This window comes from Crocuta crocuta, unplaced genomic scaffold (genome assembly GCF_008692635.1).
Source record: "Crocuta crocuta isolate KB4526 unplaced genomic scaffold, BGI_CrCroc_1.0 scaffold586, whole genome shotgun sequence".
In the NCBI taxonomy this organism is placed as follows: Eukaryota; Metazoa; Chordata; class Mammalia; order Carnivora; family Hyaenidae; genus Crocuta; species Crocuta crocuta.
Genome location: NW_027532407.1, coordinates 4,833,144 through 4,849,328, shown reverse-complemented (window position 1 = coordinate 4,849,328; position 16,185 = coordinate 4,833,144). Strand labels below are relative to the sequence as shown.

At 33.5% G+C, this 16,185-nt stretch overlaps 1 protein-coding gene across 2 annotated transcripts in view; it reads right to left on the bottom strand.

The window, feature by feature from the left end:
* RB1 (RB transcriptional corepressor 1) overlaps positions 1–16,185 on the bottom strand; it is a 168,456-nt gene that overhangs the window by 76,461 nt on the left and 75,810 nt on the right. For both annotated transcript variants that reach the window (XR_013338725.1, XM_077778782.1), the window contains exons 11-16: positions 15,191–15,278; positions 4,908–5,024; positions 3,644–3,700; positions 3,527–3,558; positions 3,368–3,444; positions 2,042–2,238 (exon numbers count right to left, since the gene is read on the bottom strand). Coding sequence is in view for 1 of the 2 variants with exons in the window: in XM_077778782.1 (XP_077634908.1) it covers positions 2,042–2,238; positions 3,368–3,444; positions 3,527–3,558; positions 3,644–3,700; positions 4,908–5,024; positions 15,191–15,278 (568 nt within the window). In the remaining variant the exon portion in view is untranslated. The remainder of the gene's footprint in view (positions 1–2,041; positions 2,239–3,367; positions 3,445–3,526; positions 3,559–3,643; positions 3,701–4,907; positions 5,025–15,190; positions 15,279–16,185) is intronic.

Sequence of the window (16,185 nt, the reverse complement as noted above, 5' to 3'; positions counted from 1 at the left end):
GAGCTGGCAGTCAGCACAGAGCCCGACGCGGGGCTCGAACCCACGAACCGCGAGATCATGACCTAAGCGAAAGTCGGACGCTTAACCAACTAAGCCACCCAGGCGCCCCTACTTTGTTGCATTTTAACAACAAAGTATTGGTTGCTTGCATAAGAAAATCTGGCCTAACACAACAGGTAGTTGGAAAAAAGGAGTGTTTTTAAAAGTTTTCTCTGACTCTTGATCTGGGTGTTGGCAACATGGGTGTGTTCAATTTGTGAAAAATTCATCAAACTATAAACTTGTAAGATAGATTTTTCCGCATATATGTTATACTTGAATTAAAAAAAAAACAGTCTGTGAAAGCTGAAATATATCTATGGTATATGTACCTTCTCTAAAATGTCAATTATTCTCATGGGAAAAATTCACATTACTCTATTTGTGTGGTGTGACTTATCTTCATAGTTATCCTATTCCCTTAACGATTAAAAAGGTAAACATTTTAAAAGTAAAATATGTGACATATTAAATATTCAACATATTAAAAACATATGACAATAAAAATCATCTATAATTTCATCCCCTAGAGATACCAACCACATTTAAAACTTAAATTTAGAGGTTTAAGACTTCCATGTCATCATATTAATAAATGATACCCTTTTCCAAGCTTTGGGCATGTCACTTTTTCTCTAAAGATTCTCAAAAATAAAGGAATATTTATTTTAGAATCCTAGAACACCAGTAATTGAACCAAACAGACTTGAGCACAAGCATTTTATAAACAGTAAATTTTTACTATTTCCTCCATAACTTTCAAAGTCCATGTCTTCTCTGTATCTGCAAAATGTCTACCCCAATACAAGGCATGCTGAGGATGTGTACTAATGTGGAAAAAAAAAAACTAATTCTTTAAAAGAAATGAAAACAGTCACTTTCATAGAATATAGTAATATTTTGATTTCAATGTCTAGAAGGAGATGGCACATCAATCTCTGAAAGTACTCTTTGTTTTATTTATTTCTTTTATTCATTTTTGCCATACTCATTTAATCCCCCAGAAATCCCCTAGTTTTCTCCTAACTACTCCTGTTCTTATAAAGTGGAAGCTCCTGTATAATGGCGTTACTAAATTCAATTATATCAGTGCAATGGCTTTCTACCAACTTTGCTTGCTTCTTTCCCTTCTATCTACTCTGTCCATACAGCAATGCAAGAAAACACTAAGAAATAAGTTATCTCTTAGCCATTCAACTTTTAAAACCTCAAAAAATTAAAACTAAGGCTTACATGTATATATTAGAATCCTAGTGCAACTGAAGTCAATTTTTTCATTGCCATTTCTATATACCACCATAAATGAAAAGTTATATGCTTAGCATGATCAAAGTTTCAAGAGAAACCAACTCTATATTAATCTACAAATTGATGAGTCACAAAGTATTACCCAACTATGGAGATTTAAAGAGCACAACACAGAAGAAATTCAAAGTATCTTACTATTGCCATCTTTATGAAACAAAAGCCTTATCAATAGCTTATATGCTATAAATAAAGTACCTAGAGAATACGATTTGTGCTCCTATAATGCTATAAACAATAACTGTAATTGAACAATACTGTAGGCTTTTGGACTATTTTAATGATAGAACAAAAAAAAATCTAAAGAAATTCAACTAGAAAACTATACTTTTAAATTACCTAAATAGCTTAATCTAAATTTTTAGCATTTTGTTAGAATTTAAGAGCATTTAAATCTTCAAATATGACACTTCTAAAAATTTTGCTCAAATATTTTATTCTGTTTTGCTTTAAAGTGCCATGTTTTAATTAAAGCTATTCTTAAATAAATCATTGTATCAGATGGTCTGGGGAGCCCAAGTAAAAGAAAACTCTATACTAATATTCCACTTGATTCTTGGGCTACACACTGAAATTGCAGTGTTAATTAAATTGCGTATTTGCTCCTGAGGTAAATTTTAACAAATACCTCTCACTAACAGATAATTGTTATCTATTTGCATATTAATATCTTTAATTATTTTAGCTAGTTACTTACAGAGAGCCATGCAAGGGATTCCATGATTCGATGTTCACATCGTTCTAAATGTTTTATCATTTCTCTGGTCAAGTTGGCTTCTGCTTTGATAAAACTTTCAATCACTTTGTAAAAATCAAAGGCTTTTAAACTAAGTACATACAGAATCCACGGGAAGGACAAATCTGTACCAGTATCAAGACTCTGAGATGTACTTCCTAAAAATGAAAGAAAAAATGTAACTTAGGTATGAAATGTTAAGCCTTGAATTATGTTTTTAGCTTGGAAGGTTTTATCAAACAAAAACTTAAAACAGCAAAAAGCTAAACAAAAATTTCTATTTAGAGCAGATTTCTTTTACTTTTGTTTGTTTGTTTTTTTTTTTTTCCATTTATTTTAAGTAGTCTCTGTGCCCAACACAGGGCTTGAATTCACAACCCTGAAATTGAGAGCTGCATGCTCTACAGATTGAGCCAGTCAGGTGTCCCTAGAGAAAAATTTTTATTGTGGAGTCCAAGGACTCATAGGAAATAGGCTTCTAAATTTTGAGTGTATGTGTACACATGTTTTTCTTAAATGGAGGGCTTATACTTATATCAGATTTTCAAAGGTTTAAATACCCTACCATTATATCAGGACCAGGTATCAAATCTAACCAGCAACGGCATTAGCATATCCATTTTAATAATCTCATTAATCCCTGATGTTGGGAGGGAAGGATTCTTTAAATTTTTGGTAGTTTGGTTAGAAAACGGTAACTCTTTTAAATGTGCGTTTTTGGTTATTAATGAGGATTCATAGTTATCCACATATGTTTACCAGTTTAAGTTCCTCTTTTATTGTGTATTTGTATCCTTAGGTAAATTTTTTTACGTTTTTACAGACAAGACTTCTTAACATCTGCAACAATATTTGCAAAACAATACGTGTCTAAAATCGTATTTTTAAATAAATACCACCAGTGGCCTCTGTTCTGTTTATCTGGTGAACCATAGCTCCAATCTTTGGTCTCATTACCATAACATCATAGATGTTTCCATATAGGCAAATGCTACTTGTTGTACTCCTTTGGCAATTTACAATCCCCTGCCTTGAAAGGGATTTCAACAGGTTCATTTCCTGGATTCAGGAAAGCCCAGAATAAAAGCCTAGTGAACTATTCCCAAGATAACCTAAATAATTCAGAAAATAACACATTTACATGATTTATGGTGACTGCTTACATATACTGTCTAACATATGCATATCATCTCCTTACCTCCACCCCCCCTCAAAAAACACACCATGCCTTAGATAAGTTAAGCTTTAAATTGAACTAAAATGTTTATTGACTAAAATTTAACTTACTGCTATATGTAGCCATTACAACCTCAAGAGCGCATGCCAACAAAGACATATGAAAGATGTTGTCATTCAGGAGTTTACTAAAGGAAAAGAAAAGAACGATTTTGAAACATTTACTTTTATAAAAAGAAGAAATTATTTTATTAAAACTAAAGAATTTACCTAAAATTTTGAATGGATAATCGTTCTTCTTCCTAAAACAGATTTAAACAATGTTTAGCTGGTGTCTTTTTTGTGTCAGCATTGAATCTTGTTTCTATTATGTTTTTTTTAACTTACTGATTTAAGCATGGATTCCATTACTCGGTAATATAATCGGACTCCAAGTTTGTATCGCTAGAAAGAAAAAAAAATTATATTCCACTACTTTAGAAAATCACAATTCTTAATTTTAAAGAAATTTTCTCTGGAAACACATTTCTGATACTTCTTAGGAATATGAATACCAAGAGACCACAAAAGCTAGCTTGTCTAAAACTAAAACTTCAGTATAAGATGCTGTTTAAAATTCCCAATAAATTATCAAGAGGGAAGGTCCAATACTTGGTTTTCCTTCACTCCACTTCAGTCCACATCATTTGATACACACACACACACACACACAATATGCCATATACATGGTTATATTTTTAACTATTTTACATATTAATGTAATACTTCTGGTGGCCTAGGACATGTATTTTCAAAATAGGTCTTCAGATTGAGAATAATCTGTCCATAAAACTAGAAAAGGCAATAATCTGACCCAACTAATGTTACCAGCACAAAATTTTAACCAAATAGTTCCTATTAGTTCAAAGAATAACAAAATTTTAGATACAGACAAACCATATTCCTTCATTCAAATTATAAGCATGAATTTCATATATAACCAAGAAACACTTTTAAATACAATTTTTTAAAAAACTGCTAGCATCAAAATAAAACCTCACTACACTGAAATAAATGTAAAGTACAGTTTTTCAAACATATTTTTTATGTTACCTCACTATTTCCACACAATGAAGCAGAGTAAATACAGAAACCTAAATCTCAGAGAAGTAAATGGCAGTTCATAAATGGCAGAACCAGATATAAATCCAGAATTCTGATTCAGAGCCCATATCTTTACCCAATGTATTGTTTTTAGGTTTTCTGAAATAATAATAGTAGTAGTAAAAATTATATCACTCTATCACTGATAAATAGCAGGTATAATATGATCCCATTCAGAGAAGTATATGCATTCATAAATAGTCATATATGTTGAAGCCAAAGAATATACACCAAAAATTTAATAGCATTAGATTTTAATTTTTTCTACTTATATTTTTAAAATTTCCACAATTTAGCTAAAAATTTCTACATGTTTACTGTAGTTTCTGTAATGGTATAGGGGGTGTTTTCTTATAAAATTTTCCATAAGCAGCAAACACAGGCAGCTAAGATACAGAATCTATGAATACAAGACAAATACTATTATAATATTTTTACAATTTGGAAAGACAGTGCATTTGGAATTATTTCTCTTATAGTGACCCTAACCAAAATGAACTCAAGTTACCTGAGATCCAATTTCCATACATCCCTGTCCCACAGCTTTAGCAAATTTCTCTTTAAAGATGTATCCAATATCCTTCACTCTTTTCAGGATACTTTCCTTTGGATTCACTGTGCAGTTCTTTAAGGAGGAAAAATATAAATCAATGTTGAAGATACTATTCAATCAGAATTAACATGTCTGTCCTATAATAGACAACTTTTCACTTTCAATTGTTTATACTATGAAAATATGTCCATAAAAACTAGGTAAACACAACTACTGAAAATAAAAAGAGCATAAAGAATTTCATTTTAGGATGTCAGTCACCAAAAAACACTAAAGCACAAATAAAAAACCCGACTATCTAAATTTTCTGCTTCTATGTTAATGAAGAGATTTAGGAGCCTCTCCAAACATCAAAAAGAGCCTCAAAGACATTATAAACTGATACCATGGAAATACAAAGATCATAAGGGACTCCTATGAACAATTATACACCAAAAAACTAGAACCTAAAAGAAAAAGAAAAATTCTTAGAAACCTACAACGTACCAAATCTGAACTATGAAGAAACAAAACACTTGAACAGACTGATTACTGGTAAGGAGATTACATCAATAATCAAGAAACAAAAGTTCAAGATCCAGACAGCTTCACAGGTTAATTTTACCAAATATCCAAAAAACAATTAATACCAAAACTTCTCAAACCCATCCAAAAAATAGAAGACAGAACACTTCCAAACACATTTTACAAGGCCACCATTACCCTGACATCAAAACCAGACAAGGATACCACATGAAAAGAAAATTATAGGCCAACATCCCTGATGAATGTAAATACAAAAATCCTCAACAAACTATTAGCAAGCCAAATTAAACAATACATTAAAGGATCATATATACCACAGTCAAGTGAGATTTATTCCAGAGATGCTAGGACAGTTCCACATTCACAAATCAATCAACATGATACATCAACAATGAAAGATAAAAATCATATGATCATCTCAACAGATGCATGAAACGCTGACAAAATTCAACATCTATTTACAATAAAAACTTTCAACAAAGCAAGAACAGAGAGAACATACTTCAACATGATAAAGGCCATATATGACAAGCCCAGAACATTACAGTCAATGGTGAAAAGCTGGCAGATTTTCCTATAAGATCAGAAACAAGAAAAGGATGCTCACTATCCCCCCACTTTTATTCAACATGGTATTTAAAGTCCTAAGTCCTAGCCAGAGCAATTTGGCAAGAGAAAGAAAAAAGGCATCCAAACTGGAAAGGAAGAAGTAAAACTGTGTCTACTGACACGTGTCATATTATTAATGAAATATAATATTAATGATATGATAATAATATCAAATCATTGTTAGAGCTAATAAACAAATTCAGTAAAGTTGCAGGATACAAAATCATTATACAGAAATCAAGTGTTTCTATGCACTAATAATGTACTAACAGAAAGAGAAACTAAAATCCCACTTACAATTGCATCAAAAAGAATAAAATACCTAGGAATAAAATTAAGCAAGAGGAGGTCAAAGACCTGTACATGGAAAAATGTTAAGACACCGATGAAAGAAACTGCAGAAGACAGAAATAAATGCAAGGATACCCCAATGGGTTGGCAGGATCGATACTGTTAAAATGTCCATACTACCCAAAGCAATCTACTGATTCAATGCAATCCCTATCAAGATGCCAATGGCTTTTACACAGAAATAAGCAATCCAAAAGTTTGTATCCAGTAACAAGACTCCAAATAGTCAAAGTAATCTGGAGAAGGAACAAAGCTAGAGGCATCACAATACCTACAGCAGTGTACTAAAGCCATAGTACTCAAAAACAGTATGGTGTTAGCACTAAACAGACATGCAGAGCAGTGGAACAGAATAGAGAGCCCAGAAATAAAGCTCACACATACAATCAATTAATTTGTGACAACAGAGGCAAAAATGTACAATGGGGAAAAGGGAGTCTCTTCAAGAAACAGTGCTGGGGAAACTAGACAGCCACATGAAAAAGAATAAAACTTGCCAATACACAAAAATTAACTCAAAGTGTTTAAAGACCTAAATGGAAGACATGAAGCCAGAAAACTCCTAGAAGAAAACACAGGAGATAAGCTCCTTGACATCAGTCAACAAAACAAAAAGGAAACCAATGTACTGACTGAGAGAAGATATTTGTAAATCATATGTTCAACAAGGGGTTAATATTCAAAATGTATAAATAACTCATACAAGTCAACAAATAATCTGATTTTAAAAAATAGGCAGAATCCCTGAATAGACACTGTTCCAAAGAAGACATACAGATAGCCAATCGACACATGAAAAGATGTTCAACAACAATAATCATCAGGGAAATGCAAATCAAAACCACAATGAGATATCACCTTATACCTGACAGAATGGCTACAACTATAAAAACAGGAAGTAACAAGCACTAACAAGGATGCAGAGAAAAGGGATGTCCATGCACTCTGGGAATGTAAATTGGTAGGCTGCCATAGTAAAGAGTATGGAAGTTTCTCAGAAAATTAAGAATAGAACCACTACATGATCCAGCAATTCCACTTTTGGGTATTTATCTAAAGGAAACAAAAACACTAACTCAAAAAGGTATCTGTATCCCATCTTCGTTGCAGCATTATTTACAGTAGAAAAGACATGGAAACAGCCTAAGTGTCCGTGGTTAATGAATGGATATTTATGTATATATGTATGCATGTATGTGTATAAAATGGAATGTTATCCATCCACAAAAAAGAATGAATCTTCTATCTGTGACAACACGTATGGACCTTGAGGGCATTATGCCAAGTGAAATAAGTTAAACAGAGAAAGACAAATACCATCAGAAGTCACTTATATGTGGACTTTGAAGAAAAAAAAAAAGAAAGAAAACACAAAAAAATCAAGCTAGGAACAGAAAACAAATTGGTATTGCCAGAGTAGGAGGTGGAGGTGAGCAAAATGGGTGAAGGCTATAAAAAGTTACAAACCTCCAGTTATAAAATAACTAAGTCATGAGGGCATAATGTAAAGCATGGTGATTATAGTTAATAATTCTGTAATGTATATATGAAAGTTGCTAAGAGAATAAATCTTAAAAGTCCTTATCACAATAAAATAAAAATTTCTAATTTCTTTCTAACTACTAATGTATGATGATATGTGAACTAGACATTGTGGTGATCATTTTACAATATATACAAATATCAAATCATTATGTTGCATACTTAAAAACAAAATGATATATATGTCAATTACACTCCAATAAAAATAAACTATAAATGAAACAATTATAACACCACTACTAAAATAAAAAGAATCTCATGTACGGTCATAAATTATCTTCAATTAAGAGTTATACTGGGATGTATATTGCCCTAAAAATACAAACAATAAAATTAAAACCATGATTTGAGTTTGGTATCAATTCCTAATTTTAAAATGTGCTTTCAGGAGCACCTGGGTGGCTCAGTCAGTTAAGTGTCGAACTTTGGCTCAGGTCATGATCTCACAGTTCATGGATTCGAGCCCCACGTTGGGCTCTGCTGACCCCTAGCTCAGAGCCTGAAGCTGTTTCAGATTCTGTGTCTTCCTCTCTCTCTGACCCTCCCCTGCTAATGCTATCTCTCTCTCTCTCTCAGAAATAAATGAAACATTAAAAACATTTTTTTAAACTGTGCTTTCAAAGAGTTAATTATTATTAAATCATTTCACTATCTCTTCAGAAACAAATAGAGAAATGGTTACAAAAGAAGTTTCAATACATGCATCATATGGGGTGGGGCTATATTTAATAATTAAAATTTATCAAAAGATGATTATTAAAATGAATATTATAACATATTAAAATATTCTGTAATTAATATTGTAATCAAAAACTTGATTCCCTCAAGCTATAAACAAAGATTAACTACATTTTTATAATCTTTATGGATCAAATACATTTAAAATACTATAGATCAGAAAATAAACTTTCGGCCTCAGCAATCAGGCAATAAAAAGAAATAAAAGGCAACCAAAGTGGCAAGGAAGAAGTCAAACTTGCACTATCTGCAGACGACATGATACTCTATATAGAAAACCTGAAAGATTCTGCCAAAAGATTACTGTAATACGTGAATTCAGCAAAGTAGCAAGATATAAATCAATGGGCAGAAATCTGTTGCATTTCTATACAGCAATAATGAAGCAACAGAAAAAGAAATCAAGGAATCGATCCCATTTTTTGCAACTGCACCAAAAACAGTAAGATTCCTAAGAATAAGCCTAACTGAAGAGGTAAGAGATCTATACTCTGAAAAGTGTAAAACACTTATGAAAGAAATAGAAGAGGACACAAAGAAATGGAAAAGCATTCAATGCTCATGGATTATGAAATGAACATTATTAAAATGTCTATACTACAGAAAGCTGTCTACACATTTAATGCAATCCCTCTCAAAATACCACCAGCATTTTTCACAGAGCTAGAACAAACAATCCAAAAATTTTTATGGAGCCACAAAAGACATCAAATAGCCCAAGTAATGTTGAAAAAGAAAACCAAAGCTAGATGCATCATCATTCCAGACTTCAAACTGTATTGAAAAGCTATAATCATCAAGACAGTAGGGTACTGGAACAAAAAGAGACACATAGATCAATGGAACAGAATAGAGAACCCAGAAGTGAATCTACAACTGTATGGGCAATTAATCTTCATCAAAGCAGGAAAAACTATCCAATGGGAAACAAAGACAGTCTCTCCAACACATGATGTTCAGAAAACTGGATGGCAACATGCAGAAGAATGAAACTAGACCACTTTCTTACGCCATACACAAAAATTCAAAATGGATCAAAGAACTAAATGTGAGACAGGAAACCATCAAAATCCTAGAGAACACAGGCAACAACCTCTTTGACCTCAACTGGAGCAACTTCTTACTAGACACATTACCAAAAGCAAAGGAAACAAAAGCAAGAATGAACTATTGCGACCTTATCAAGATAAAAAGCTTCTGCACAGCAAAGAAAACCATCAGTAAAACTAAAAGGTAGCCTATGGAATGGGACAATTGCAAGGACATATCTGATAAAAGGTTAGTATCCAAAATCTACAAAGAACTTATCAAACTCGGCACCCAAAAACAACCCAGTTAAGAAATGGGCAGGGGCACCCTGGGTGGCTCAGTTGGTTGAGCATCTGACCTCAGCTCAGGTCATGATCTCAGAGCTTGTGAGTTTGAGCCCGGTGTCCGGCTCTGTGCTGACAGCTCAGAGCCTGGAGCCTGCTTTGGATTCTGTGTCTCCCTCTCTATCTGACCGTCCCCTGCTCATACTCTGTCTCTCTCTTCTCAGAAATAAACATTAAAAATTTTTTAAAAGAAATGGGCAGAAGACATGAATAGATACTTCTCCAAAGGAAACATCCAGATGGCTATCAGACACATGAAAAGATGTTCAACATCATTCAGCATCAGGGAAATACAAATCAAAACCACATTAGGATACCACCTCACACTGGTCAGAATGGCCAACTTTAACAACTCAGGAAACAACAGATGCTGGCGAGGACATGGAGAAAGGGGAACCCTCTTGCACTGTTGCTGGGAATGCAAACTGGTGCAGCCACTCTGGAAAACACTATGTAGTTTCCTCAAAAAGTTAAAATTAGAACTACCCTTCAACCCAGCAATCACAGTTAGGTATTTACCCAAAGGATACAAAAATATAGACTCAAAGGGGTACACACACCCAAATGTTTCCAACAGCTTTATCAACAACAGCCAAACTATGGAGAGAGCTCAATGTCCACTGACTGATGAATGGATAGAGAAGATGTGGTGTACAAACACACACACACACACACACACACACACACACGGACCGCACAGGCACTGGAATATTATTCAGCCATCAAAAAGGCTGAAATATTGCTATTTGCAGCAATGTAGACAGAACCAGAATGTATGATATATATAGAAAGGGCTGGGGAGAGAAGAGAGTGAAACAAACCACAGGAGTCTCTTATTTTTTTTATTGATAATGTTTTATTTTTTAAATTTAAATTCAAGTTAGTTAACCTACAGTGTAGTATCAGTTTCAGTTTCAGGAGTAGTACCCAGTGTTTCATCACTTACATAAAACACCAGTGGTCATCCCAACAAGTGCCCTCCTTAAAGCCCACCACCCATTTAGCCCATCCCCCCATCTACCTTCCCTCCAGCAACCCTCAGTTTGTTCTCTGTATTGAAGAATCTCTTATGGTTTGCCTCCCTCCCTGTTTTAACTTTATTTTTTCCATCCCTTCCCCTATGTTCATCTGTTGTGTTTCTTAACACACGAGTGAAATCATATGATATTTGTCTTTGACTGACTTATTTTGCTTAGCATTAATACATTCTGGTTCCATGTACATTGCTGCAAATGGCAAAATTATACTTTTTCATCACCAAGTAGTATCCAGTGTATAAATATACCACATCTTCTTTATCCATTCGTCAGTTGATGGACATTTGGGCTCTTTCCATAATTTTGCTATTGTTGATAGTGCTACTATAAACACTGGGATGCATGTGCCCCTTCAAATCATCTTTTTTGTGTTGTTTGGGGAAATACCTAGTAGTGCAATTGCTGGATCACAGGGTAGTTCTATTTTTAATTTTCTGAGGAACCTCCATGCTGTTTTCCAGAGTGGCTGCACCAAATCACAAGAGACTCTTACTCACAGAGAACAAACTGTGGGTTGACAGGAAGGTGTAGGAGATAGGCTAGATGGGTAACAGATACTAAGGAGGGCACTTCTTGTGATTAGCACTGGGTGTTTTATATATAAGTAATGAACCACTGAATTCTACTTCTGAAATCAATACTGCACTGTACATGAATTAACAAAAAGATTTAAAAAATAAAATGAAAATAAGCTTTCAAAAAAAAAAAAAAAGCTCAATTATAATTTTCTTTGAAATGTGAACACTAGAGTGCCTGGGTAAGCATCTGACTCTCAATTTCAGTTCAGGTCATGATTTCATGGTAGGTCACAAGATGGAGCTCTGCACTGGGCTCGCACTGGGCATGGAGACTTCTTAAGATTCTCTCCCAGGGTGCCTTAGTGGCTCAGTCTGGTGAGCGTCTGACTCCTGATTTCAGCTTAGGTCATGATCTCACGGTTTGTGTGATCTAGCCCCACCTCAGACTCTGCACTGAGAGCGCAGAGCTTGCTTGGGATTCTTTCTCTGCCCTTTCCCCGATCATGTGCTCTTTCTCTCTAATTAAATAAACAAACATTTTTTTTTAAATTCTCTCTCTGCCCCTCCCCTACTCACTTTTTACCCCCACCTCTAAAAAATAAAATGTGAATACTGTCATTCAAAAATTTCATTCTGTAAAATCAATAATTCTTTGTGATAGAAAACAGCACACATATCTTAGAAACAATAAGAAGCCTCTCTTGTCACAAAGTCATTGTTGCCAAAACGTTCACTTGAAACATCTACAGCTTCTAAGATTTACTTATAGAAGAAAAGATGGCATTAATTATAAAAATAAAGAAACCTGAATAAAGACAAACTCAAAGAAGAACTTACTGATTCTTCAAGACATGCCCTTCAGATAAGCAATTTGCAGTCTAGATATGAAAACTACAGTAAAACTGTTAAGCTTCATTTAATGTTAAACTTTACATTGAGCTCCAGAGAACGCCTCTGAGGCAGAATACTTTGCCAAACTAAAGTACTGTAAAATAAAAAAAAAGAGCTCCTACATACTCAAAATGTTGGAGGAAATATTTTAAATGAACTTGAGAAGAGAGATTACTGGGGGGAAAAAAGAAATGAGAGATGAGAGAGAAAGAAGCAAAACAGAAGAATCTCGTAACTATAGAGAACAAACTAAGGGTTGCTGGAGGGATGCTGGGTGAGGGGAAGGGCTAAATGGGTGATGGGCATTAAGGAGGGCACTTGTGAGGAGCACGGTGTTAAATGTCAGAGATGAATTACTAAATTTTACACCTGAAACAATTTTACCAGATACGTTAACTAACTAGATTTTAAATAAAAGCTTGAAATTAAAAAAAGAACAGGGGCACGTAGATGGCTCAGTCGTTAAAGCATCTGACTTCAGCTCAGGTCACAATCTCTTGGCTCATGGGTTCGAGTCCCTGCCTCCCTGGGCTCTCTGCTGTCACCATAGATCCCACTTCATATCCTCTGTCCCCCACTCTCTCTGTCCCTCCTACCCCTCTCAAAAACAGATAAACATTTTTTAAAAAGAGAACAGAGAGATCATTCTTTTAACTTCTACCATTATTTCTTCTAAAAGTTCTAAATAATTGAGTAGCTATATTTGGGAAATATTTTTGAGCTATAGATAATCTATAAAGAAAAGCAACTTCATGCAATTTGGATAAACAAAACCAATTCTGAGCTAAAAACAATTATGAATATGATGACAAAATATTAACTCATAGGGGGCATATAAGCAATAAGATAACAACAGAGTATGACAAAGCCACAGACAGGTCATGATATTAAATAAAATGTTAACTATACAAAGCACAGAGTTATTGGAATAAGCCAAATTTTAATAATTCTCTTGGCCTTATCCAATTTCCATGGATGAGCATTTCTGTGAGTCGTAACCCTCGTTTATTTTAAATAAGGAGTGAAAAAGCAAGCAAGCAAGCAACCAACACACGTTAGTTTTCATGATCTCGTTCTCTCTCTAGTTTCTGCACAGCAAAGTCCTTTCAGATGTCAAACTCAGGTCTACAGGAATTGCAAACTGAAATACACACAAGTCCAGACAAGAAATGTAAATAAAAATGGGCTGAAAATAGGATAAAAAATACTATGGAGATATGGTAAATGTTAAATCCTAATATCACATTCAAAGAAAAGATCTTAAAAGGAGTCAGAAAGAAAAGATACACTAACTACAATGAAACAAAGGTCAGATTCACAAATTTCCTAAATTTTCTGCACAGTGAAGGAAAAAAATCAACAAAACTAAAAGGCAACTGACAGGATGAGAGAAGGTTTTTGCAAATGACATTATCAGATAAAGGGTTAGTATTTAAAACCTATTAAAAAAAAAAAAACTTATCAAACTCAACACCCAAAAAACAAATAGCCCAGTTAACAAATGGGCAGAAGAAATGAATAGACACTTCTCCAAAGAAGACATCCAGATGGCTAACAGACACATGAAAAGATGGTTCAATGTCACTCAGCATCAGGGAGCAAATTAAAACCAAAATGAGATACCACCTCCAAACCTGTAGGAATGGCTAACATTAACAGCTCAGGAAAAAAAAAAAAGATATTGACGAGGATACAAAGGGGAGCACTTTTGCACTGGTGGTGGGAATGCAAACTGACATAGCCACTCTGGAGAACAGTATGGAGGTTCCTCAGAAAATTATAAATAGAGCTACTCTATGACCCAGCAACTGTACTACTAGGTATTTATCCAAAGGATACAAAAATGCTGATTCGAAGGGGCATGTGCACCCCAATGTTTATAGCAGCACTGTGAAATAGCCAAAGTATGGCAAGAGCAAATGTACATTGACTGATGAATGAAGATATATATATACACATATACATATATGCCATATATATATATATATNNNNGAACAGAACTAGAATGTATTATGGCAAGCAAAGTAAGTAAGCCAGAGAAAGATAAATATCATATGATTTCACTCATACGTGGAACTTAAGAAACACAAGAGATGAACATAGGGGAAGGGAAGGAAAAAATAAGAGAAACAGAAGGAGGCAAACCTTAAGAGACTCTTAAATACAGAGAACAAACTGAGGACTGCTGGAGGGGAGGTGGGGGGATGGGCTAAATGGGTGATGCTATTAAGAAGGCATTTGTTGGGATGAGCACTGAGTGTCATATGTAAGTGATAAATCACTAAATTCTACTCCCAAAATCATTATTACACTATATATTAAGTAACTTGGTTTTAAATACAATAAAACCAAAAAATATGTATCTGAAGAAGAAAATGAAATCAGAAATGAAGTCTAAGTTGCAAGAAAGAATCTGTCGACAAGCAAGTCAAAGGTTAAACATGAAAAAAAATCCAAAAATAGCACTGTCTAAATAAAACAATACTACCAATATCTAATTTGGTAGTTCAAAAGACAAGAAATAAGATAACAGACAAGGACATGTTGGTTGGGAGATATTTTTAAAAATATTAAGTATTTTTAATAATTTAATAATTTTTAATAATTTTTAATGTCAAATTTATCAAGATCACAAAGTTTCATTTATCACTTACATTAAAATAGGAAATCAGATTTTCTGATGGTTGATCACTCGCTGAATTTAAGATCATCATTAATTGTTGGATAGTATTCATAACAGTCCTAGAGAAAAAAACAGGAAGAAATATTAAGCAATGAAGGAAAGCACATAAATAAAATCTATTTCACAAGTTAAATCTTCAAACTCACTATTTCTTGTTTATATTTTAAGAAATTCTCTGAAATAAGACTTTATAAAATCTTTAGTATACTATTATTTCTAAGGAATTACATTTTACTTAAACCTTTAGGAATGAACATGTTCATAATCACCAACTTTATAATTTAAAAAATTGATACATTTATTTACTAATAAAACTACATTTCAGTAAACTGTTAACTGGCCAAATTAATGATATTTTAGGAAAAAAACAACCTGCTATCATAATGGTAATATTTTAAGACAACATTACAATTAAAGTTTTTCAAAAAAAGACAGTAGTATATATCCTAACTTCAATGAAGAAGCACATGACTTTCCTTTACAGAGATCTTCAAGATGAAAGCAAACATTTTGGAAGTCATCAGTCCCTTAAGATTTTTTTCATTCTATAACTCTGTGTGTGTATGCGTATGTTGTATAGTAAATAGTAATGTTCCAATTTGTGAGTGGTAGCACATTGTTACTGTAGGTACTGTTTAACAATGCAAAGAACTATAGAATGTTTATGGTTGAAAGATTCCTCAAATATTGTTCAGTGAACATGTTCAGTGAGACTCTTCTTCCTTTTTTTTGTATTCTCAGTAGGAATTACTCAGTTTGGAAAAAGACCATGTCTTTACATCTTCTAACCACTTTTGGTGAAAGCTTCCATTTAGGAAAAAAGATGTCAAACCTCTCTGATTTTTTTTTGAATCATCTTTATTATTATACCAAACTATTTTTTATTAAGATTTATGTTTTTATTTTGTTTTTATTTATTAATGTTTATTTATTTTTGAGAAGGAAAGAAAATTAGGATACATGAGT